This window comes from Arachis ipaensis, chromosome B2, assembly GCF_059453495.1.
Source record: "Arachis ipaensis isolate K30076 ecotype BB chromosome B2, ASM5945349v1, whole genome shotgun sequence".
Taxonomy (NCBI): Eukaryota; Viridiplantae; Streptophyta; class Magnoliopsida; order Fabales; family Fabaceae; genus Arachis; species Arachis ipaensis.
Window position 1 is genome coordinate 107,232,716 of NC_142437.1, and position 24,459 is coordinate 107,257,174.

Consider the following 24,459-nt stretch of genomic DNA (forward strand, 5'->3'; position numbering starts at 1 on the left):
CATTTAATGCTCCGCACGAGAAACGAGGTGACAAACGGTCACCTCAGCAACAAACAGTCAGCGCGCAAGAGGCACGTCCCCTCCACGGGCGACCGACCTGGCGACAACACACAGAATAAGAGATAACGTGCCACCAACCACCTTCACAATCATTGCTGACACGTTGGGGGCACTGTTACGGCCTGGCCCAAACCACTAGCGGGCCGGCCCGACCCGAGCGCCACCCGACCCGGACGGTCGGGAGCGAGACGCTCAGTCGCCGACCCGAACATGTAGGGGTGGCAACGGGGCGGGTAGGGGCGGGTTTTTGCTCTACCCGACCCCGCCCCGCCTGACAAAAGACCCGCATAAAACCCGCCCCGCTCTACCCGCGGGTAGTAAAATGTTAAACCCTACCCCGCCCCTGCGGGTACCCGCCCCGCCCCTACCCGCCCCTATAATTATTAAATCCAACAAATAAAATAAAATTTTAAAAATTATATAACCACCATTTACATACATAACATAAATTAAAGTAAAAATTTATATATGATATAACATTATTAATCATTTTACTAATTATTTTATATATGTTACATATATTATATATTAAAAATATATATATTTATATATATATTATATATACCGGGGCGGGTAGGGGCTGGTTTAACCTAAACCCGACCCTGCCCCGCCCCGTTAAAACCCGCCCCGATGCGGGGGCGGGTAATTACCCGCCCCGAGTGGGTAGAGGCGGGGTGGGTACCCGCAGATTCGGGTAGTGTTGCCACCCCTACGGACATGCGTCCCTGCCAGCTACGCTTCAGCTGTGAGAAGGAGGCATCAAGGAAGGTGGGCCTGTCCTTGATGGGCCCACCTCTGACATGGTATATATGGGGAAGGTCCTGCCCTTCCCCCAAGGTACGTTACATGCCACATACCCTTTTTCGCCTGCACATATCACTGACTAGAGCGTCGGAGTGTCTTTGAAAGTGACACCCCCTTCCTCACGCGAAGTGCTCGGGACGTCGCCTACCCCAACTCGGTGACGTACGACCAGACGAGATCTCCCCCTTTTCAACCAGGATACCAACCCGAACGTCCGGTACCCGACCTACCGAACAGTAACCTTCACAAAAAAAAGACACATAGCCATTACCTTCTAGAGAGAACATTGGACGAGCCATCTATTTGGGTTCGTCATTGTACCAGACGCTATTAATGTAACTTCCATCCCATAGAAGCATCTTCTGGAAAGCTTTTTTTCCATTCTTCTTCTTCGAACTCGAAGCGCTGCAACTTGTATTACTTGTAGCAGAGTAAAATCTGAGCAGAGACATTTCTAGGGTTAGAGGGTTCTCTTTTGTCGCGGTTTGTATTTCAAGACCAAAGAAAAATAAAATGTTGTCAATTTCTAGGGTAGGATTCAAATTGTAGAAGAAAGGGATGCTAGAGTTTGAATTTCTATATTATCTGACTCTGAAACACTCACATGTCAACGTAACAATACATGTAGATAGGTTTGGAGGGATTTTGTTGCCACATAAATTCGAATACTAACGAAGCAAGTGTGTTACTAGTGTCAAGATACTTCTGTCACATGGAAGTCATTTTCTGTGGTTACAAGATAAATTTCTTTCTTCTATGAGTACAATTATCAACAACATCTTTTATGGGTACAAATGATAATTTATTCTTTTTTTGTTTTGTTTAAGGAAAAAAAGAATTGGGAGAGAGAAATTTATTTATTAATATTTAAAAAAAATTATACAATGATCCATTACAATAAATTAATTACAACTACTCCTATTATAGTTAAGTATTAATTTTAGTTAAATTTAAACAACTCAAGATACTTATATAATTAATAAATAGATTAAAATATCAACTAATCAAAAATTAACATCACATAAAATAACTTACATATTATTTTAAAAAATAAATAAATAAAATTTACCATCTTTAATTATATAATTTTTATGAATAAATTCTCTAACAACATTTGAAATTAGGTCGATGTGATGTTGGAAAATATTAGGAAAGTGGTGTGTTGAATTCATCAATTCAACATTGTCTAGTTTGGTTCGCTCGTTTTTTAATTTTTTTATGCTAAACAAGAAATAATTCAATTCCATGATCATCGGCTTCCATGAACCTTCTATTGAGCTATATACAATAGTCCAAGTTGCGGATTACTGCATAGAGAATTAGAGGAGAATTCAGTGTATTCTTCATTGTTTTTTATTATATCGATTTCTATGTCTGCTTCTTCCGAGTCCACAAGATGGATCTACGATGTATTCTTGAGCTTCAGGGGCAACGATGCTCGCAACCCATTCATCTTTCATCTCTACAACGCTCTCACCCAAGCCGCGATTCACGTCTTCAGGGACGACGAGGAGCTCCAGAGAGGAGACGAGATCTCCACCTCGCTGACTCGAGCCATCGAAGCTTCTAGAATCTCTCTTGTTGTCTTGTCACAAAACTTTGCGGCTTCCAAATGGTGCCTGCAAGAGTTGGAGAAAATAATGGAGTGCCATAGAACCATAGGCCAGAGGGCTATTCCGGTGTTCTATGATGTAGATCCAGCGGAGTTGCGCCATCAGAGAGGCACCATTGGAAGTGATTTGCAGTATCACATGGAAAGGTTCTCAGAGGAAAAAGTCAACGTCTGGAGGTCGGCGCTCCGGGACGTTGCTAACCTTTCAGGATTCGATTTGCAAAATTCCAGGTAAGGATCTTATATAAGGTGATTACTAGTTTACTACAATCTCTAAAATAGCCCGTATCTAACTTATTAAAAAAATTAAAAATTAAATATTAAATTAAAAAGTATAAAATTGGACACGGTATTTAGAGTAAAAAATATCTAAATATATAATAATATTTAAATGTGGTCAAATATGTTTGGCAAATAATTTTTTATTTTTATTTTTTATTAAGACATGATTGAATATAAAAAAACAGATTTATTACACATCCAAGCAATATTATCATTTAAATTTAACTAAGTAGACCTAACAACAACAAAAATTATTCTCATTAAAAAGAGTGTGATTATACGCGCACACACCATTTACGTTATCGTCGTCGTCTTCTTTTTTTTTTTTACGTTCCTCCTCCTCCTTCTCCTCCTCCTCCTCCTCCTACTTCTCCTCCTTCTTCTTCTCTTCATGCTCTTTCTCCTTCTCATTTTCCTTCTTCTCCTTTTTCTTTTTCTTCTTCTTCTTCGTATATTTTTTTCTCAACGTCATTCTTTTGTTGCTGCTGTTATTGCGGTTATTGTTGTTATTGCAGTAGAAAGTGAGGAGAAAGAATTTTAAATTGTGCAGGCGAGAACGAGTCCAAATATACCTTAATTCACTCAGCAATGAACCTAAATTATATAATAGACTGCGACAAAATTAACTCATAAATGAACCGAAATTATATAACAATTGTGACACAATTAACTTAGAAATGAATCGAAATTTACCATAATGATTACGACACATAAACTTAGTTGAAAAACAAGTGCACAAATAAGACTGAATCATGAACAAAAACACATCTAAAATCAATTTTGGATCAGAATATTTCTTCTCTTTTTTTTTTTTGATTTTATTCCTCTTAAGTGAGTAAAATAAGAAGAACTATAAGAAAATAAAAAAAAAGAAGGAAAAGATAAAGAAGAAAAAGATGAAAAATATGAAAAAGAAAAAGCAGCAGCAGAAGATGCGGATGAAGAAAAAAAGGAGTTTTGAATTGTGTAGGACAACTGTAACACCCTACTACACAGAGTTTTACGCTTAAGTCGTAGAATAGAGATAGTGTGGTGTTACGGACCTCTAAACAGTAAAATATATATACATAATAGTGGAAAAAGATAATATACTAGTAGACTTGAAAAACAGGTAAAACAAAATCGAAAAATAAAAAGCACAACGCTCAAGGAATAGGATTATTTGCGTGCTAAAAAACCTAATATGAAATGATAAAGATAAACAAGAGAGTAAAGGAAAGTCAAGGAAACAGCATAACTAGCTCTTGACTCAGCCTGCGAAGCTAAGGCTGGCCGGAGAATATATATACATACATATACAGATATCCCAAAATACTCAAGACTCAAAATAAGGTCCTAGCTCTCCCTTCCTCTATGAGGAACAAAATAAACAAGTTTCTTGGAGAGCAAGCTAAGTACATAGGTATATATATATATATATATATATATATATATATATATATATATATATATATATATATATATATATATATATATATATATATATATATATATATATATATATATATATATACAATCATAAAGCCCAAAATTAACCAGGGACTACTCCGCTTCAAGATCCAGACGCCTAGCGAGGAGCCTCTCGACCTGCATCTGAAAACAACAACACAGTATGGGATGAAAACCGGAGGTTTTCAGCATGGTAAAAGTGTCACGCGTATAATAAATGAGGTCCTAGGAATGCCAGAGGCAATCCTAGAACTCCGTCATACAATTGTAAAACTTAATTGCTAAACAGAAGCCAGAAATATGGGTAGGTAATCTAAACCTGCCTAAACTCACTCAATTTTAAACCTAACGTAACACCAAACCATTTCACTCTTTCCTCCATCCCTCCGTCATCCATAATTCAGCAGAGACAAGCAACCAAAATAAGTTCACGCACAAGTAATAAGCAGATAGTGCAAATAGCAAGTATAACAGATAGCAGGAGGTATATATTCAATTAGGCAAACCCAGAAAATGCATAGCAATCAAAACAAACAAATGCACATGATGCATGCCTGTCCTATGGCTGATGAGGCTCATCTGTCAGTTATCCAGCCAACCCGACAAGTTCGAAAACCTTAGATTGTCTCTCGTCGTGCATCCCATGAGTCTATGCATAGATTTCACATTCAATCATCATTCAAATCACTCAATGGGGGCTATCCATACCCGGGAATTTATACGTATCCGGTCACCCTTACGACGTAGGGTCAACAGAGTATCGAGTTTCGACCTGGAACATGTGGTGGCAAGACATGATTCTTACCCAGGAAAACTCGTATCTCAGATATCACTATTCATAAGCCATTTCATTTTGATAATCAATATACAATCATTTATCAAGTCATGGCATTAAACTTCATTTAATATTCTCATCTCCTTCATATAACTCATCATTTTGCCTCTTACTTCACCCCCAAATTATCTTATTTTCCTAGCTTCAACTAGCTGCTAGACTTAGTACTATACCTTAAGTCTAAAAGGAAGAAAATAAAGGTTTAGAAGTGGAAATCTGATTTAAAATTTTCAAAGTCCAGTTTTGCAGCAAACAGGGGTCACGCGTGCGCATGAGTCACGCGTACACGTGACGTGCTATTCTCACCACGCGTGCGTGTGGCCCATGCGCACGCGTGACCCCTGTTTGCTGCAAAACTGGAAGAAAGTGGAAAAAAGAAGCGCGTGATCTAAATCACTTGGATGACCTTTGAAGGTTCCAGAAGGCTTAGAGAATGGGAGGTTTAATCTATGGCCTTCTTTAACTTTGATTAAGTCTTATAACCAGAAATTAAACTTGGCTACTGTTTGGTCTGCACAGTGGATTATGCAGGAGACAATTTTATTTTGTCTCATAAAAACCAGAAAAACAGAGCTAAAGCAAAGATGAAGAAGGTGACACAGCCATATATTCTGGTTTAGTTGCCTTGTACAATGCAACCTACATCCAGTCTCCACTACAATGTTGGTAGAATTTTCACTATCAATCAAAGTATTATATACACTAATTTCCTAGGACTCAACATAATCCTATCTGGACACACAAGTTTCAACATAAACTTGACTTGACTATGCAATTACCTAGACTCATCATACTAAGTGCTTACCCAACTTAGAAAGGGATACCTCTCAGGCATATGACATAAAAGTATAAAACAGAAAATACAACAAAAAAAAATCTGAAATCACTCTTAGCTTTTCTCTCAAGTATTTCTCTCAGCTTTTTTCACTCTATGGTTTTTTCTCAATGCCTCTGGCTCTTTCTTGCCTTTTACCTCTCAAAGAAAATTAAGAAAGATATACATTGAAACTGAAATACAAAACAATAAAATATGGAGATAACGATTCACAACCTTGACTCTATGTACTGAACTCAGCATCTGAACTCATAATCTTGTTCTTCATCTTGGCGGAGTTCACCCTTTAGTGTAGGTGCAATGCTTCCAAGACTTCAAACTCAGTAGTGAGGATTCATTCTCTCTCTCTCTCTCTCTCTCTCTCTCTCTCTCTCTCTCTCTCTCTCTCTCTCTCTCTCTCTCTCTCTCTCTCTCTCTCTCTCTCTCTCTCTCTCTCTCTCTCTCTCTCTCTCTCTCTCTCTCTCTCTCTCTAATGAGAATCATTTTTCCTTTTGTACCTTAGTCTTTTGTACCTTAGTCAGAGCCATGGTTAGGGTTCCTTTAAAGTCAACTTCTTGGACCTTGGGCTATCAGACATCATTCCTTCTTTTTCTTCAATCAACCCCAAAATTAGGAATTTCAAATATGGTTCTTATTTGACCGAAGAGTGCAGAACAGCAAAAATTTGTTTGTCCAGTGACAATTCCAAATCCAAACCCTTAAAATTGTGCTTTGACTCTAAGTAACAATTTGAGCCATTAATTAACAGCAAAGATAATCAACCACTATTTTCTTCATCTTTTTCAAAATGACATTGTAGAAAGTAGGAGAAGATGTAAAGAAATAAACTTGCATGCAAATGAAAATAATCTACCTTTTTTTATTTACTTTCTCTTTCTTTTTTCTCTGGTGTTAGCTCGAAGATGAAGCGCGCACTCTCTCTCTCTCTTGTGTTTACCCAAAGTGCATAGGTGAATCCTAGCTTAGGTTTGATTCACTAAAGCTTGGTTGGCATTGGGTTTGGTCTGTGAATCCTTTTTCCTTTCAACACACTTGAGTGCATTTAGCTTCATTTGTTTAGGCTGCATTCAAACTATTTTGGCCTGCATCACTAAATGAAACAATCAAACTCAATTGGGTATTTAACCCAATAAATCAATGTTTGTCATCATTAAATTAATTATATTCTTAACTCAACAAACTTGGATATTAAAATTGCTTGGATGTGAAGAATAATTTTACAAAGAGAAAGTCTAGGGAGCCAGCACTTTTATTTAAATTTAGCCAGTACTTAACCAGCAAAAAAAAAAGTAAGTAATCCCACACCATTAGATGTAATTCTACACTATTAAAAATACTAATAATGACAAATTGATGGCTACAAATCACAAAATCTGCTGGTCTCCTAACACTCCTCTTTATAAAAAAATATGTGTGTAAAAAAAATTTGCACATGAACACTACAACTAACAAAGTGTCTTACTTTTTAGATTTTAAATAATTCTTTAATTATATTCTTTATATTTAAAGGATTAAAATATATATGTTATATTTTAAAAATATAAATAAGATCATTTTTGAAGAGTCAAAATATATTTTTTTTCTTTCAAAAATTATTTTGTCAAAAATTATATCTTAGGATCAAAATAATAATCAAATAATAGTTTACTCTTAAAATAATAACAATTTTTTTATTTCATAGTATAACTCTTTTATTTTAAAGATCAAATCTTCAGTTTAAAGGATTTGAAATATAATTTAATAGAGTAGTCTCATTATATATCTATATGTTCTTGTATTATGTATTTTATGTCTTTGTTAAAATGTAAGGGTTGAAATTAGATATCTAATACATTTCTCAAAATTTATTATCAAATTACCATTATTTTCAAATTATTTATTCGTAGCAGTTTTTGTTGCAGTGGTGGTATTTTTTTGTTTCTTCATATGCCACGATTTTTGCTACACTGGCAATTTTATTTTTCTTCCTGTAGAGTGCATAAATAGTAGCAATATACATGGAAAAATAATGTTAAAACATCCATAAACTCTCTTGATAAATTTTAGTTGGCTTTTTAAGTTTCTTAAAAGCTTAAGGTGTTAGGTTGCATTTAGATTTTCTTTTCAAAAAAGAAACATAAAAAAAATAGAAAGCAGAAATAGAGGAACAAAAACGAATATATTTTATTCCCACTCTCTTAAAATTTAAAAGTATAAAAATTCAAAATTTTGTTTTCCTTAAAATTAAAAAAAAAACAAAAAATAATTATGTTTCTGTCCATATCAATACAACTAAACAAATTGGTAAGGATTTATATGTAATTATTTTTATAAAAAAATAATTAAAAATTATTAAATAATAATTTAATCAAATTTTTTAAATTATTTAATAATTTTTAAATATCAATTTCACATAGAAGGTTGCACCGAACAAATCTCTTTATCTACTTTCTTTCTCAACGACATTATCCTTGTACATGAACAATTTTATACTTAGACAACTTTCTTTTGTTTCTCCTTTAGATCTTTCCCTCTCAGCGTGTTGTTTCTCTTACACACACCCTTCCAAGCATCGCATGCTCTCTTGTAAATTACTCGGATGGTTTAAAATCTCTATCAATTTACAAATGTTGTCCTCTCCCTGGGGTTGGATCATGGATCTATTCTTTTTTCTAGTAAAATTTTTCCTCTTCGTTCTATAAATGGACTAACGACTAAGTATATGTTATTTTATTTTTCAGAAGATAAGAGTATACATTTTATAAATAGATGGGAGAAAGTGTCTTTAGAGTTTAGATATCTCACGAGAAGGAGAGTATTATTTTCTCTGATATTAATATTGATAATAATAATAATCTAAAGAATGATTCTTTATCATAAAATCAATTATGCCTCTTTTATGTAATGGTTCATTTTGTTTTGTAGGAATCAAGCTGAGGATATCAATAGGATTGTAGAAAGTATCACTGCTTTGCTAGACAATACAATCTTGTTTGTTGCTCAACATCCTGTTGGAGTAGAGTCTCGTGTACAACATGTGATCAATCTGTTAAACTCCAACAGATCCGATAATGTTTTGATATTAGGAATATTGGGAATTGGGGGAATTGGAAAAACAACTATTGCCAAAGCCATTTACAATCAAGTTCATGGTTGTTTTGAGGGTTATTGCTTCCTTCCAAATATAAGAGAATTTTGGATGCAGAGTACTAGCCAAGTTCATTTGCAAGAACAGCTTCTTTCAAACATCTTCAAAGCTACAAAGATAAGGATACATAACATCGACTCTGGAAAAATTATATTACAACAAAGACTTTGTGGGAAAAAGTTGTTTCTTATCCTTGATGATGTTGATGAATTAGACCAACTAAATGCATTGTGTGGAAGTCGAGAATGGTTTGGTCCAGGTAGTAGAATAATCATCACAACAAGAAATGAACATCTTCTTAAAGTTCTTCAAGTTGATCACATTTCTAGGATGTCAATATTGGACCATGATGAATCTATTGAGCATTTTAGTTGGCATGCATTTAAGCAAAAATGTCCCAAGAGAGAATTTCTTGAACTTTCTAAGAAGGTAGTTGCCTATTGTGGGGGATTGCCACTAGCTCATGAGGTTATTGGGTCTTTGTTGTTTGATAGGATGGAAAAAGTGTGGGAAAGTGTATTGGAGAAACTCACAAGAATTCCTAACCATGAAGTGCAAAAGAAGCTAAGAATAAGTTTTGATAGTTTAGTTGATGATACAATCAAAGAAATTTTCCTTGACATAGCATTTTTCTTTATTGGGATGAGTCGAAATGATGTGATACACATTTTAGATGAATACAATGCTGAAATTGGAATAGACATCCTTATAGATCGAAGTCTTGTGACTGTTGACAACAATAACAAGCTTGGAATGCATGATTTGCTGCGAGATATGGGAAGAGAAATTGTTCGCGAGAAATATCCCAAAGAGCCAGAAAACCGTAGCAGGTTATGGTTACAAAAGGAAGTGATTGAAGTGCTACAAACACATATTGTAAGCTAAATAAACATAATGAACCAGTATATTATCTAAGCTACTTTTTAATTTTTTTTTATTTGTCCATTTTATTTTCACAGGGGACAAGAGCAACTGAGGGACTAGTCTTGAAGTTGACAAGAACCAATACAATTTGTTTGGAGGCTAAAGCATTTAAAGAGATGAAAAAACTCAGATTGCTTCAACTTGTTGGTGTACAACTTGGCAGAGATTTTGAATATATCTCAAGAGATTTGAGATGGCTTTATTGGCATGGATTTCCTTTGAAAAACATACCACCAAACTTTTCTCAGGAAAATGTAGTTTCCATTGAGTTAGAATCCAGTTGTCTCAAATTAGTGTGGAAGGAACCGCAGGTATAAATTCCTAGTTTTTGCATTATCTTTCAAAAAGGATTAGATTTCGCTGCCTACATTACACACTCTGGTGAGGCACTTTTCCAAATTCTGTGTGGGATACTTCTGCTTCCAACTGTCTTTCCAGAAAGGATTATCTCAATTTTTTTTCTCTTTTTTCTAGTTGTACTTGTTATGATTAAGCTATGCTCAAGATTTTCATAGCCTATCTTGATCATTTCTAATATAATTTATCACTTTTTTTTTTTCAGTTTCTGGAGAAGTTGAAAATTCTGAATCTCAGTCATTCCCAAAACCTGAGACAAACCCCAAACTTTTCATACTTGCCAAATCTTGAAAAGCTGCTACTCAAAGATTGTTCAAGGTTGTCTACAATTTCAGACACGATAGGACATCTGAAAAAGATTCTTGTAATAAATTTAGAAGACTGCATTAGCCTTGGCAACCTGCCAAGAAGCTTTTATAAGTTGAAATCTCTGACCACTCTCATCATTTCCGGATGCTCAATGATTGACAAATTGGAAGAGGACTTGGAACAAATGGAGTCATTAATAACTTTAATTGCAGATAAGACTGCAATAACACAAGTGCCATTTTCAATAGTAAGATCAAAAAGCATTGGATATGTTTCTCTGTGTGGTTATGAAGGATTCTCACGTGATGTGTTTCCCTCTCTCATTTGGTCATGGATGTCACCAACAAATAATCTTTCATCTCTAGTTTCTGCCCCAGAACTTGTTTCCTTCTTAGATTTACCAAAGCTTCAATATCTTCAAGTAGAGTGCAACTCAGATCTTCAATTAGCTGAAGGTGTAACAAAAATTTTGGAAATATTGTATGCCACATACTACAATGAATTAGAAGCAATTCCAACAACATCACAAGTCTTGAATATTGAAACTTCAACAATAATTGATTTTCGCAGTGAATTTCAAATTAATGGATTAGTGAAGTCTCTTTTAATTGAAGTGGGAGCGAAGAGCCAAGTCAGTGGTATTCTTAAGGAAAGAATCTTACAGGTAAATTTCTTATCTCTCGCTATAAAAATTATTCTTTATGAGTCTAAACATTCAATTACAATTACTTGGTAGGAACATCGATTATTACACTAAACTTTTAAAAAATTGAACTTTTTAATCTAACTTTTTATAGCTTCAATTTTAGTTTGTTGTATAAAGTATGATGTGGCAAATTACAATTAAATGTTGTATTATGTGGCAAATCTAAACATACATCGTTCTTCTTCTTCTTCTTTTTTTTTTTTTTTTTGGTTATTTATTTCTCTCTTTGTTTCGTACTTGCTTTTAAACCTATTTTCTTTTAATTTCATTGTCCAGAAATTAAATACGAATGACCATGATCGTCAATCTGTGCTGCCCGGTGACAATTATCCTGATTGGTTGACCTTCAATAGCGAAGGTTCATCCATACACTTTAAAGTTCCTCACATTAACGGGCGTGACTTGAAGACAATGATGTTATGCGTTGTTTATTCTTCTTCCCAAGACACAATCTCATCAAAATGTCTTCAAAATGTGTTAATCATAAATTACACAAAGTATACCATTCAGGTCTATAAACGTGACACATTAGCCTCTCTTCAAAATGAGGACTGGCAATGCATAATTTCAACTTTGGAACCTGGAAACATTGTGGAGGTTCTTGTTCTTGTTTATGGCTTTGAATTTGTTGTGAAGAACACAACAATTTATCTCATATATAGTGAATCAACTAATGAGGAAATTGAGCATAGCAACAAAACAGGTAAGTATGTTGTTTGGCATACATGAACATGTTAGAGTCTATTTAGTTTGTATTTTTATTTTCATTTTTTACATCATTATTAGTGAAAATTTTTTACGATGAAACTATAATAAATCACTTTTAAATTTTATTATTAAAAATTTAAAATAAATATAAAAACAAACAAATATTATGCCTATTTTATAAGTATCAATGACTTGTTTAAACCTTAATGAACGATAATATGATAGCTACTAAAAAATGTTAATGCAATATTCATGGTGATCATATGGCAGGAGATAAGGATTCAACTTATGTGCCAGAAGTTAAGAATGTTGTTGCTTCGACTAGTGCTAAATCTGTAAGTTGTTATATCCTTATCATACTCATTATTTAAGTTGCTTAGCTTGTTTAGTTGTTTAAATCTAGTTTGTGTAGACTCTATTTATATGATGACAATTACAGATGTTAATTTTAGACTAATTTTACATTGAATTATTTTTGTATACATTTTTTTGTGTATATCTTTTTCTTTTATTATTATTCAAAATGATTGATAAGAATTGAGAGAAGATTAAAAATTTATCAGTTATACTATAAAAGAATAGCTTACAAAAAAGATAAAGAATAAAATTTGCTAAAATATTTTTTTCTCAATTAACATATGACATGTTATGTATATCTTGCCAAAGTGATATAAGCAGAAAATTATAGTTGTCTAGCTAATGGTTAACCAACAAAGAATATAAATTATCCATGAAATATCATTTTAATTATCAAAATTGATATTTTAAAAATTTTGAAGATCAAAATAGAAATGTTTAAGATTTTAGAAATAAAATCAACTCTTTAGTCTCAGTTTCCTCATTATGACTATTATTTTATTTTACAATTTTTGTTTGTGAGCTTAGAGATTGTGTGGAGCCTTGACTCTTGCTTCCTTTCTGATCTGGAAAAGTCGGCGATCTGGCAAACGAAGTTAATTCCAATTTAAGGTGCCAAGTCCCAACCTCAATTGAGGAGTTCTGTTGCATAGCTTTGGATTCGTTTCTTGTTCCTTATTGAACCGCGTTAACTGTATAAGTTAGTTAGTTAGTTAAGTGGTTGAAGGTAGTTAGTGATTAGCACTGCTTTACTGTCACGTGGGAAAAATTGTAAGTTGGTTAATTCTGTTACAGCTTGTATATATGGGTGAGCTCACTTCTTTCTTGTTCCGCAATCTTCTGATCTTTCTTCCTCACATCAACTTTTCCACAAACCGAAAAACAATCATGGTACTTTGTACTATTGCTTTCAGTGTGAGTTGATCAAAAGAGAATGTTTTATAGCCAAAGTCTTCAACGAAGGAAAACAACAACTTTTTCTAAAGGCTACATAACAGATCAAAATTTTGGTGTTTTAATAGCAAACTACCTTCCTCTTCAAATTCTTCATCGATACTTGTGGTCTACTACAAGATATCACATTTGAAAAATCAATGCCTTGGAGCTGAAACCGAAAGCCCCATGTGAGAAGAGGGAGTTAGAATCCACTATGAAACTTTGTGAGGTTGAAACTGTCAACATGAATAGGAAAGCTGCTTCTTGGGCGAAAGAAAGTGAAGAGGTTGAGAGCACTCCTATGCTTCAGAGTCTGCCTTCAGAAATACTGAATCATCAAAACAAAATTATGAGAGGAACAAAAAGTCAAAGCAATATCCTGTTTCTATGTTTTCATTTGGAGTTTTCTGCTATGGGTCTTAACTTTTACAAATCACTTAATTGATAAGTTTGTTCTGACCAAAGAAAAAAAAACGAAGATAATCAATGAAGTTTGTTCTGACCAAAGGAAAAACAAAAGAAGATAATCAATGAAGTTTGTTATGACTTTCTAGATCTCAATGTAGAAGACTAGAAGTATTGGTGTGTCTTACATTCTTCAAGAAAGACTGAGGCATGAAGTAATTTGTCGGTTTTGGATGTTCGAAAATACAAATTTTGAATGTCTGAATCAAATTGAGTAATGATTAGGAGTCTTATTTTTGTAGAAAGAATGAGAATTTAAATGAGAGGATGGGTGATTATGGGTCTGAGTGAGTGAATGATGTCAGGAATTTTTCTGTGTGAGTTGAAACATTGGTAAAAGTTTTGAGAGTTAAGAACAAGAGTGAATGAGTAAGGGTTGGAGGAGGCGCTGGTGGTTGCGTTGACCAAGAATTGAGTGGGTACAGGTTTCCTTTTTTAATTAAAGAAGAATGGATTAGTGCAAGTGAGTGTGTCTATAAAATTTGTCTTAACCCTTAAGCCATTTCTTAAATAACTGTTATATATGGCAGTTGTGCAAACTATGGCCAACACCAGTCTATAACTTTTTGATTAATATTAAGTGTTCTAATTATTACAAAATTGAAGAAAATTCTAATGTCTAGTGTTGCCATAAAGAGCTTGCTTCAAGACTGCTAGCTTCCTCTCATAACTCTGCTTTGACAACTCAGCCTTTCTGAATGCAGATTCTGATTCTTTGAGAGTGCTCACAACCTCTTCATTCTCTTTTATCAAAATTTCCAAATTCTTATTGATGTTTATAGATTCAAACTCACAACATTTCACATTGAATTGTAACCTATTCCTCTTCTCATGCAAGACTTTTAGTTTCACCTCCAATTCATTGATTTCTTTTGACATCTCATGGACCCTTTCTTTTCCTTTAGAAATTGAAGCAGAAAAGTGTCCCTGTTTGGCCTTAGCCGCTTTTAACTTCTCTTGAAGTCCATTCTTTGAGTCGATCAATCTTTGATGATTGTCTAACACTTCTTGAACAGGTGGAAAATCATTGAGAAAATCTTCATAGAAGTGACTAATCTCAGTAACCAAAGAGTGAAGATCTTTAGGAACTTGTGATGACTCTATTATTTGGCCTAATTGAGCCACATAGCCAAGAAGCTGATTCTTGATGTTAACATCTCCTACCAAGGCTTCTAGTTCATTATCCAAAAGAAGTTGCATTTTTTGGAAGATTGAAATTACAGAGAGACTTTGAAGTTCTAATGAACCAGGACTCGGGTACAGAAAGTAGCTCTCTGACAATGTTTTATCCAACTCTGCAATAAGCAAATCACTATCTTCATCAAGCTCATCTTCTTCTGAAACCATCATGGTTAATGTAAGCTCAGAAGATGTATTAGCATCAAGAGGGACCTGTACAAGAAAGTAATTAAATAGTTAGAAAAATGAACCAACAATTCGGGATTTAATTTTTAAATGTGTGTCAGTGTGTGTATGTATTAATGTTAAAAAATAGTTGTTTAAACCAAATCAATATTTAAATCATTCAAAATTTTCACATGGAATTAATACTAGTGTAAACCAAGCTGCCATTTTATATCCTTTCTTACCTGAACTAAGGGAATAAGTCCTGTCGACTTTGACTCGGATGTCTTGGTGGTTGAAATGTCTTCAACTTGCTGTCTTTTTACCACGGAAGCAACATAGAGATTATCACTTACATTTTTATCTCCAATGGCAGCAACATCATCATCATTATTATCATCAACATTTGAAGAACTTTCATTTATATCAGTTCCTACTACATAATTAGCACCAAAACCATTAGTAATTGGTGGCATGATATCAGTACCAGAAGTAGAAGCATTTCTATCCAGATTGGCTACCGTATCATCATCAACATTTGCAACAGTAACACCATCCTTATCTTCTGCCATAGCATCAACACCAGAAACAATTTCATTCATACCAGCTACTGCATCATGAACACCAAAAACAGTAACATCTTCATCATCATCTGCTGCAATGACATCAACACCCAAAGTGCCTTCATTTACAAAAGCTACAACGTCATCACCAGTAGAACAAACAGTATCATCCTCATCATCATTGAAGTGCTCCAAGTTTTCCTCAATTGGTGGTTCATCGTCATATATGAGATAAACTATGGTCTTCTTCACAATGAACCCAGATCCTAAAGCAACAACAATCCGCATGGTGTCACCAGGTTCTAGACTTGACATTAGGATTTCCCTGTCCTCATCTTTGAATGAAGCTAACTTATCTCCCTTAAATACATTGGACATGTCCCTTGAGAGATTTAGGATTTGCACATTTTCAAGAATCAGACCTGTTGTAGCGAATGTGGAAGAAGTAGAATAGTAAACAATGTGCAACATCATGGACTTCAAGTTGCGCCCATCCATATGAAGGACTTGAAAAGTCACAAAGGAACCTTCACCACTGAATGTTAACAAACCAGGATTATTGTTGTCATAAGGGAGCAGGTAATCTCCAAGCTCATTGTTCTGCGATTTTACATAACAAAGCATATATGCTTCACAAATCATTTATTTCATTAACAACATAAATGATATTTCACACAACTTTAGAAGTTATTTCCACTTCGGATCAAATTAAATAATTTTTGTATAAGATATGCTTTTATAATTTCTTTCCACGTAGAACTTTTTAACTCCGCCTATACTACACCTGTGGTACATAGCCGGTTTCAAGTTCGGATAAAGGAAGAGGGTTGTGTTAGGCCTTCGACAGCCTATATAAAAACTTAGTCGAATCTTCATGACATTGGAGCAAAGACGTTATTGCGCTAAAGCTAGGTCGTTGCCCAGAAGTAACGCGCTGTATGGCTCGTGTACAGTGTCAAATGAGCAAGAGCCACTGCATCGGTGCCTGGATGTAGTGTTAAATAAGCAAGGGTTCCCACGTTTTCGTGAATGGACGAGGGTCAATAAGTTAGTTCACAAAAAAAAAGGTAAGAATAGGTCAGAGCAACAAAATATTAAGATTTGGGACATGAAACATAGGCACTCTAATAGGAAAATTCATAGAGGTGGTGAATATCATGACAAGGAGGAAGATTAATATCACATGCCTACAAGAAACAAAATGGGTCGGTATGAAGGCTAGGAAGTTTGATACTTTCGGGTTCAAATTTTAGTATACAGGAAAGTGAAGAATCAGAATGGGGTAGGTATTATTGTAGATAAGCAGTGGAAAAATGACGTAATAAATGTCAAGAAGGTGGGATATCGGATCATCCCTATTAAACTTGTGGTGGAAGGAGGTACTTTTCATGTGATTAGCGCATATACACCGCAAGTGGGTTCGGACGAGCAATACAAGATAAGGTTTTAGGAGAATCTAAAGGGTTTGGTTCAAGACATACTTTTGGGATATAAGATTTTTTTAGGAGAAGATTTAAATGACCATGTTAGAAGAGAAGTGATTGGGTATGAGTATTCACGGAAGTCATAGTTTTGAGGTGGTCAATACCGAGAGTAAAACTATTTTAGACTTTTCTTCGATCTTTGACATTCTCATTGCAAATACATATTTTAAAAAGAGAGACGAACATATTATAACCTATAGGAGTGGTATGACAAGCTCTCAAATCGACTTCTTCTTGTTGAGGAGAGTCAACCAAAAATTTTGTATTAATTGTAAAATTATTTTAGAAGAGAGTTTAACAACATAATATAAGATGCTCTTCATGGATTTTTGCATTGAGTAAAAGTTGAGGAAAAAATATCACACAAAAGATGAGGAACAAAGAAGCTTTCGAAGACGGGTAGGAAAAGAGGCAAAGTGGGATGGGGATGAAGGCGCGGAGGAGATGTGGAGGGAGATGACAGACATTATTAGAAGAATAACAAAAGAAAAATTAAGACAAAAAAAGTGCGTCTGATTTTATATGTAACAAAAAAAGTGTCTTTAAAACTTAAAGGTAAATTCTATCACACTGCTATCAGACCAGCTATGCTTTATGGTACATAGCGTTAGGCGGCCAAAGGGAAGCACGAACATAAGTTAAGTAGGACAGAGATGAAGATGTCGAGATTGATGAGTGGTCATACGCGATTAGATAGAGTAAGGAACAAAGATATAAGAGAGAAAAAGTTGGAGTTGCACCTATTATGAAAAATATGGTAGAATCGCGTCTTAGATGATTTAGACATGTGAGAAGAAGACCGACAAATCATCCAGTCATGAGGGTAGATGAGATGAAAGATGGACAAGGAGTGAAAGGTAGAAGAAGACCTAGGAAGACCTAAGAAGACCATCCATAAGGTGGTCAAACGAAATTTACATGTAAACGGTCTCTCTGTAGACATGATACATGATAGAGCATAATGTCGTCGTTTGATCCATGTAGCCGACCCCACCTAATAGGACAAGGCTGTATTGTTGTTGTTGTTGTTTCAATAAAACTTTTTGTAGTTTGAAACAAATTCTTTTCCAAAAATGTTAAATCAAAGACAAATAGATGATAGAGTAGATATTATCTTTTAATTCATCTTTTAGCATATAGAACCAAATAAAAGAAATTATTTATAAAAGATAGGGACAAACCTGTAAAATAGTCTGTTGAAGTATCTCTGTGGTTGAGTTTTCCACCCCCATTTGAATCAAAAGGGAATTCAAAGAAAATTTTGGTTCAGAAATATCCATCCCCAATTCATTGCAATTTGCCACATTATCAGTATTCAAAGATACATCTCCTTTTATCTGAAGCCGTGGACGCCAATTTGCATAAGTGAAAACATTTGAACATTTTTGCATAACTGAAGACAACATATTATTTGGTGAAGTCCATAACCAAAACATAATTAAAGGAATCACATCACATGCCAATCCTTCATAGCCACACACAGAAACATGTCCAAGGTTTCTTAATCTTGCTAGCGCACTGGGCACTTGTGCTATGGCAGTGTTATCAGCTTTTAGCATTGCCAAAGATTCCATTTGTTCCACATCTTCTTCTAACTTATCAATCTTTAAACACCCAGAGAGGATGAGAGTTTCAAGAGATGTCAACTTGTATATGCTTCTTGGAAGTACACAAAGGTTTGTACAACCTTCTATATTGATATGAAGGATGTTTTTTAGAGTTCCAATGGTATAGGAAATCAAAGACAATTCTGTACAATCCTTGACTAGTAACTTCTCAAGATTAGGTAGGTATGAAAAATCTGGGGTTTTGATCAAGTCATGTGAATGACTAAGATTTAAAATCTTCAGCTGTTTCAACAACTACAAGAAAAGAAAATTTCAAGGCTTATGTTAGAATACAATACAAGCTTATGAATTATATGTACGCGTTAGGATTCTTACCCGGGACTCCTTCCACAGAACTTTGAGTTTGCTGTTTTCTAACTCAATGGAAATTATATTTGGTTGATAGCAGTCTATGGGAGTGTGTCTCAAAGGAAATCCATGCCAACTCATCCATCTAAGATATCTTGAAACATGTTTGAACTCTCCATTAGGTTGTACACCGGCGAGTTGAAGCAATTCAAGTTTAGTCATATTCTTAAATGCTTCTTTACTCAAACAAATGGAATTGGTCATTGGCAACTTCAAACTCAATCCCTTAGCCTTTAAATCTGTTCCCTAAATGAAATGAAAATGGAATATTACTTATTGGGAGCTGAAAATTAGCAAAAGCAGTATAACAATTAGATTTAATTTTTCAACAAATAATGCTTATTTCTTCCCCCATCAAGGGACTCTTAATGTTAGCTTTGACAGCACTTTTATTGAAACTAATTTGATCTAAAACGTAAATCATACCTCATGATTCTCTAATAGTTCAAGCACTTTCTCATCGTACCATAATCTACTTCGCTCTTCAAGTTCAGGTGATTGCTCACAAATTATTGCTCTTCCCATATCTCTTAACAAGTCATGCATTCCAAGCATATTATTGTTATCAACAGTTACAAGGTTTCGCTCTTTAAGGGCGCTGATTCCAATTTCTGCATGGAGTCCGCAACCATTTAATATCTTCACAACATCATTTCGATCCATCCCAATAAAAAAGCATGCAATGTCAAGGAATATTTCTTTTTCATAATTCTTACTTAAACCATCAAAACTTATTTGTAGTTTCTTCTGGACTTTATCATGGGGAATTAATTTCAGAGTATCCAATGCACTTTGCCATTCTTTTATTCCCATATTAAACAAATGGGACCCAAGAACTTCCAGAGCCAGTGGCAATCCATTAGAATATTCAACTACATCTGTAGATAGCTTGACAAACTTATCTTTTGGACATGCTTGTTTGAATACATGCCAGCTAAAAAGTTCAAGGGATTCAGCCCCATTCATCTCTTCTAGATTGAATGTGAGTTTACACACTCGAAGAAGATCATCATGTCTTGTTGTGATGATTACTACGCTCCCAGGACGACACCATTCACCACTACCACACAAAGCATTGAGTTGGTCCAAATCAGTCACATCGTCAAGCACAATGAGTACCCTTTTAGCACCAAGCCTTTCCTTTAATATTTGCTTCCCTGAATCAATGTTACTTATGTGTATCCTTGTTGCAATGAATATATCCTCAAGAAGTTGCTGTTGCAAGAGAACCTTTCCATTATCTTGCTGCCATGTTTCTCTAATGTTCAGGAGGAAGCTCCTGCCATCAAAATCGCGACGAATTTTGTTATAGATGGCTTTGGCAATAGTGGTTTTACCAACGCCCCCCATGCCTTTTATCCCAAGTATTAGAACATCTTTTATCTTTTGAATGTTTGATTCTTCAATCAACTTTTGCACACGAGGTTCTACTCCCACTGGATGCGCTGCAACGAACAACTCTGTCTTATCTAATAAACGAGTAACGTGTTCGACAATTCTTTTGATATCTTCACTTTCGTTCCTATAAAATATAGAGAGCAGAGATAAGCAGCAAAGTCAGTCATCACATTAGCACAAGATGAAATAATCAATTAGAAAACTCTAAACTATCTATCAAATAATATATAAGTGTGTATGAGACTTCTAAATACAAATACCTGGAGTTGATCACAGTCGTCCCTGAAAAGCTACTAACTTCACGAAGATCTGTTCTCCAACTTTGCACCTTATCTTCTTCCACTGATCTCCGACTTATAAGACTTTCAAAAGCTTTCCCAAACTCGCTCTCTTTCTTTTGATAACGTACGTCTGAGGGATCTACTTCATAGAATATGGGGTAAACCACTTGACCTTTTGTTCTATGGCATACCATGATATTCTCAAGCTCTTGCAGGCACCATTTTGAATCAGCATAGTGGGTTGAAAAAACAATGACAGAACATGCAGACAATCCAATTGCTTTTAACAATGCGATTGAAATCCGTTCTCCCCTTTGAAGTCCATCAACATCATCATCATCCTTGAAAGCAGTAATTCCAGCATTTTGGAGAGATGTATGGAGATGCGATGTAAACGTTGGACGAGTGTCCTTGCCTCGAAAGCTCACAAAAACATCGTACCTCCTTCGCTGCAAAATAATTATAATAAGAAAAAGTTGAAAATCATATCTTGGACTTGGATAATAAGAAAACATAGTAATGTATAGCAAGGAATGCTAGAGGGTCATTACATTCGTTAGCCCTTAATGTTTAAAAATATGGACTAAAGTATGCTGTTGAATGAATAGATTAAAGGAATTGGATTAATGATTAAAAGTGATGGCCAAAACCAATTAATTCTGATGACTGACTAGCATTTCTTATATATACCTGAGCATCAGTTTGTGATTGCTCTCGAACGATTTCTCTTCCAATGTCTCGCAGTAAAGGATGCATTCGAACTCTATCTTTCTCATCAAATGTTATAAGACTCCGCTCTTCAAGGAAACTAATTCCATGTTCGCTAATTCCAAAACCATAATTTAGTGTTTTCAGTACCTCCCCCCTTTCCATGCCAATACAAAAGCTAGCTATGTCAAGAAATGTTTCTTTCTCTCTGTCATCATTTAAGCCATCAAAGCTTATTTTCAAAACTTGGTGTACATCCGGATGGGGAAACCTTTTGAGTCCACCTAATACATTCTCCCACTCGTCTTTCATCTTTCCATACAATTGACAACCAATTGTTATAAGGGCCAATGGCAATCCCCCACAATATTTAACTACATCTTCTGCAAGTCTAGCAAACTCTGTTAAAGGAGTTGCTTCCCCAAATGCATTCCAACAAAAAAGTTCAAGAGATTCATTGTAATCCATTTCTTTCACTTGGTACACATAATCAACTCCAATCATACGAAGCAGACCTCTATCTCTTGTTGTGATGATTATTATACTCCCTGCACCAAACCATTCTGGACTTCCACACAAGGCATTCAACTGGTCTATATTATTTACATCATCAAGTACAAGAAATACCTTTTTCAGGCGAAGTTTTTCCCTTAATAAAGCTACTCCTGATGCGATGTTTTGTATGTTTATCTGTGCTTTGCAAATACCATTCAATAACTGTTCTTGCAGAAAAACCTGTTGGTTATTCTCCCACATCTCCCGAATGTTTGGGAGGAACATTGGCCTATCAAAACCGTGAGGAATTTGATTATAAACACTTTTCGCAATGGTTGTTTTACCCACTCCTCCCATCCCCCATATCCCCATTAACACGACGTCTTCTAGTTTATTAGAATGAAACTGTTGAATCAAATGTTCCGTGCGAGATTGTACTCCCACTGGATGGCTTGCGATGAACAAGTCTTCCGAAGCAAGTAGAGTAGTTATATGTTCAACAATCCCTCCGATAATGTTAACTTCATCACTGCAAAAATCAACCAACGATTTTACGCAATTAACGATTCTAACTTTTTCCAATGAATTCAACTAAACTAATGAAAGTAATGTATTTGTGGATAAATATATAAATTATGTATATTTTATATTTGAATATCTATTTTTATACTTGTAATTAATTTAGTAGCTTATTTTTTGTGATATAATTGTCTATTTTTGGAACATTTTGAAAATAAAAAATATAAAAAAAAAAGAAAAAATATATATTTCATTGTTTTTTTTCCATTTTGAAAAGAAAAGTGTTAGGAACAACAAATTTTGTAATTTGTAGTCATTAATTAGTTATTATTAATATTTTTAATGATGTGAGATTATATGAGATTTCTCACTAGCAAAAATGGAATTACCTGCCTCTATTGATTACAATTCCAGGAAGGTTAGCAGCATCAGTGAGCGCAGCCCTCCATGCGTGGACTATCTCATTCTCATATGAGTATGTTTGACTAAAAGCTGGACCTAACTGGCGGCGTACATATTCGGGATCAACATAGTAGAATAGCGGAATGACAGTTTGACCTCTAGTGCTTCTACACTCCATTATTTTCTTCAACTCGTCCAGACTCCATCTAGAACCAGCATAACTTTCTGAGAAAACAACAACCAAAAGTCTAGAAGCTTCGATTGCTTGAATCACTGTGTATGTCATCTGGTCTCGTCTCCCATACACCACCTCATCGTCAATGAAAGCATGAATCCCAGCTCTCCTCAAAGCGTCATAGAGATGTGAGGTGAATCCGTAGGGACTGTATGGGCCTCGGAAACTCAAATACACATCGTACTTCCATGATGGATCGGGGATTCTTTCTGCTGATTGGTAGTAAGACATGGGCGATGATGGATTAGAATGAAGAACAAAGGGATTCTTCGTTGGGTAACTGATGAAGAAACTTTATATGATTATAAAGTCAACGCACAAATCAGATCACAGCATTTGCATATGCAGCTCTATCTACGTATACTGCTTAACGTTTTGTTCATATGTTGGAGATTAGAGATTAGTACATGTACAGTAGTAATAAACAATAAAGATTAGATTATTTTTGCTCCACATATATTTGCTGGTAATTGTTGAGCATCATTTAGCTGTATAAACTAAAGGGTCTATTATACATACTCTATATCCTGATAAATTTATTTAAGGTAGTTATCACACATTTTCTCTTATATATATAAATAATAATTTTTTTTCGTTTTGAAGTATCAATAATTACACTCTACACATTTTCGTGGTGAATGTCATTGTTTATTGAGCTAAAAGATTCCAATTTGTTCGTTATTACTTAGAGATGCTCACACTCTTGTCTATGTTGTTAAGACAACTTTACTTGGGCCAACAACATATGAAAAAAAAATGTAAAAGGACATTTATGGTTGTTCGTTATTAGATCAGACATGCACCGTCATAAAATTAAAATTATAATTTTAAGTTATTTTGTTAAAATTAATTTGAATTATAATAATTTGAAACTAATAAAAAAGTAATAAGTTATGCATTGTTTATTTTTTTTAATTTAGTGTTAATTGTATTAACTCTAAAATAGTTATTAACCGATTTCAGTAATTTATTTTTTTCAATAAATTAGACATATATAGTTATATACTGAATCTAACCATAAATAATCTAGTAATCCCTAAATCCACCAACAAATTGTTATATGTGTAAGAACATATCAAAATCAACTAAAAATGAACAACAAATTATTAGAGAATTTTAATGCAGAAAGTTCTCCAATAAACAATAAATAATTTAAACCCACGAAATAATAACTCAACACTATCCTTTGATGCCTACAAAATATATACATGAAACAATACTATATCAATGTTAGTATATAAAATGATATGATTAACGTAATTATAAAATTGTTTATCAGGAGAATAAA

At 34.5% G+C, this 24,459-nt stretch overlaps 2 protein-coding genes across 4 annotated transcripts; one reads left to right on the plus strand and one right to left on the minus strand.

Moving 5' to 3' along the window:
* The first annotated feature begins 1,948 nt into the window (after window positions 1–1,948).
* Window positions 1,949–15,018, plus strand: LOC107625708 (disease resistance protein RPV1-like). 3 transcript variants are annotated; one of them, XM_088503716.1, is made up of 8 exons: window positions 1,949–2,707; window positions 8,782–9,880; window positions 9,964–10,239; window positions 10,491–11,258; window positions 11,577–12,003; window positions 12,279–12,343; window positions 12,894–12,977; window positions 14,783–15,018. In XM_088503716.1, exons 1-7 carry the CDS (start codon window positions 2,235–2,237, stop codon window positions 12,963–12,965), a joined length of 3,180 nt encoding a protein of 1,059 aa, XP_088359842.1. In that variant the 5' UTR covers window positions 1,949–2,234; the 3' UTR covers window positions 12,966–12,977; window positions 14,783–15,018. The 3 variants fall into 3 exon arrangements, with proteins under 3 accessions (XP_088359842.1, XP_088359843.1, XP_016183889.1); XM_088503717.1 differs by lacking the exon at window positions 12,894–12,977 and having other exon boundaries at window positions 14,783–14,872; XM_016328403.3 differs by lacking the exon at window positions 14,783–15,018 and having other exon boundaries at window positions 12,894–13,201.
* On the minus strand, window positions 14,221–23,684 carry LOC107625710 (disease resistance protein RPP2A). The gene is made up of 8 exons (XM_016328404.3): window positions 22,924–23,684; window positions 21,503–22,544; window positions 20,792–21,261; window positions 19,560–20,655; window positions 19,101–19,379; window positions 18,339–19,019; window positions 15,356–16,273; window positions 14,221–15,158 (listed from the first exon to the last, which is right to left on the minus strand). Exons 1-8 carry the CDS (start codon window positions 23,400–23,402, stop codon window positions 14,379–14,381), a joined length of 5,745 nt encoding a protein of 1,914 aa, XP_016183890.1. The 5' UTR covers window positions 23,403–23,684; the 3' UTR covers window positions 14,221–14,378.
* Window positions 23,685–24,459: the final 775 nt, after the last annotated feature.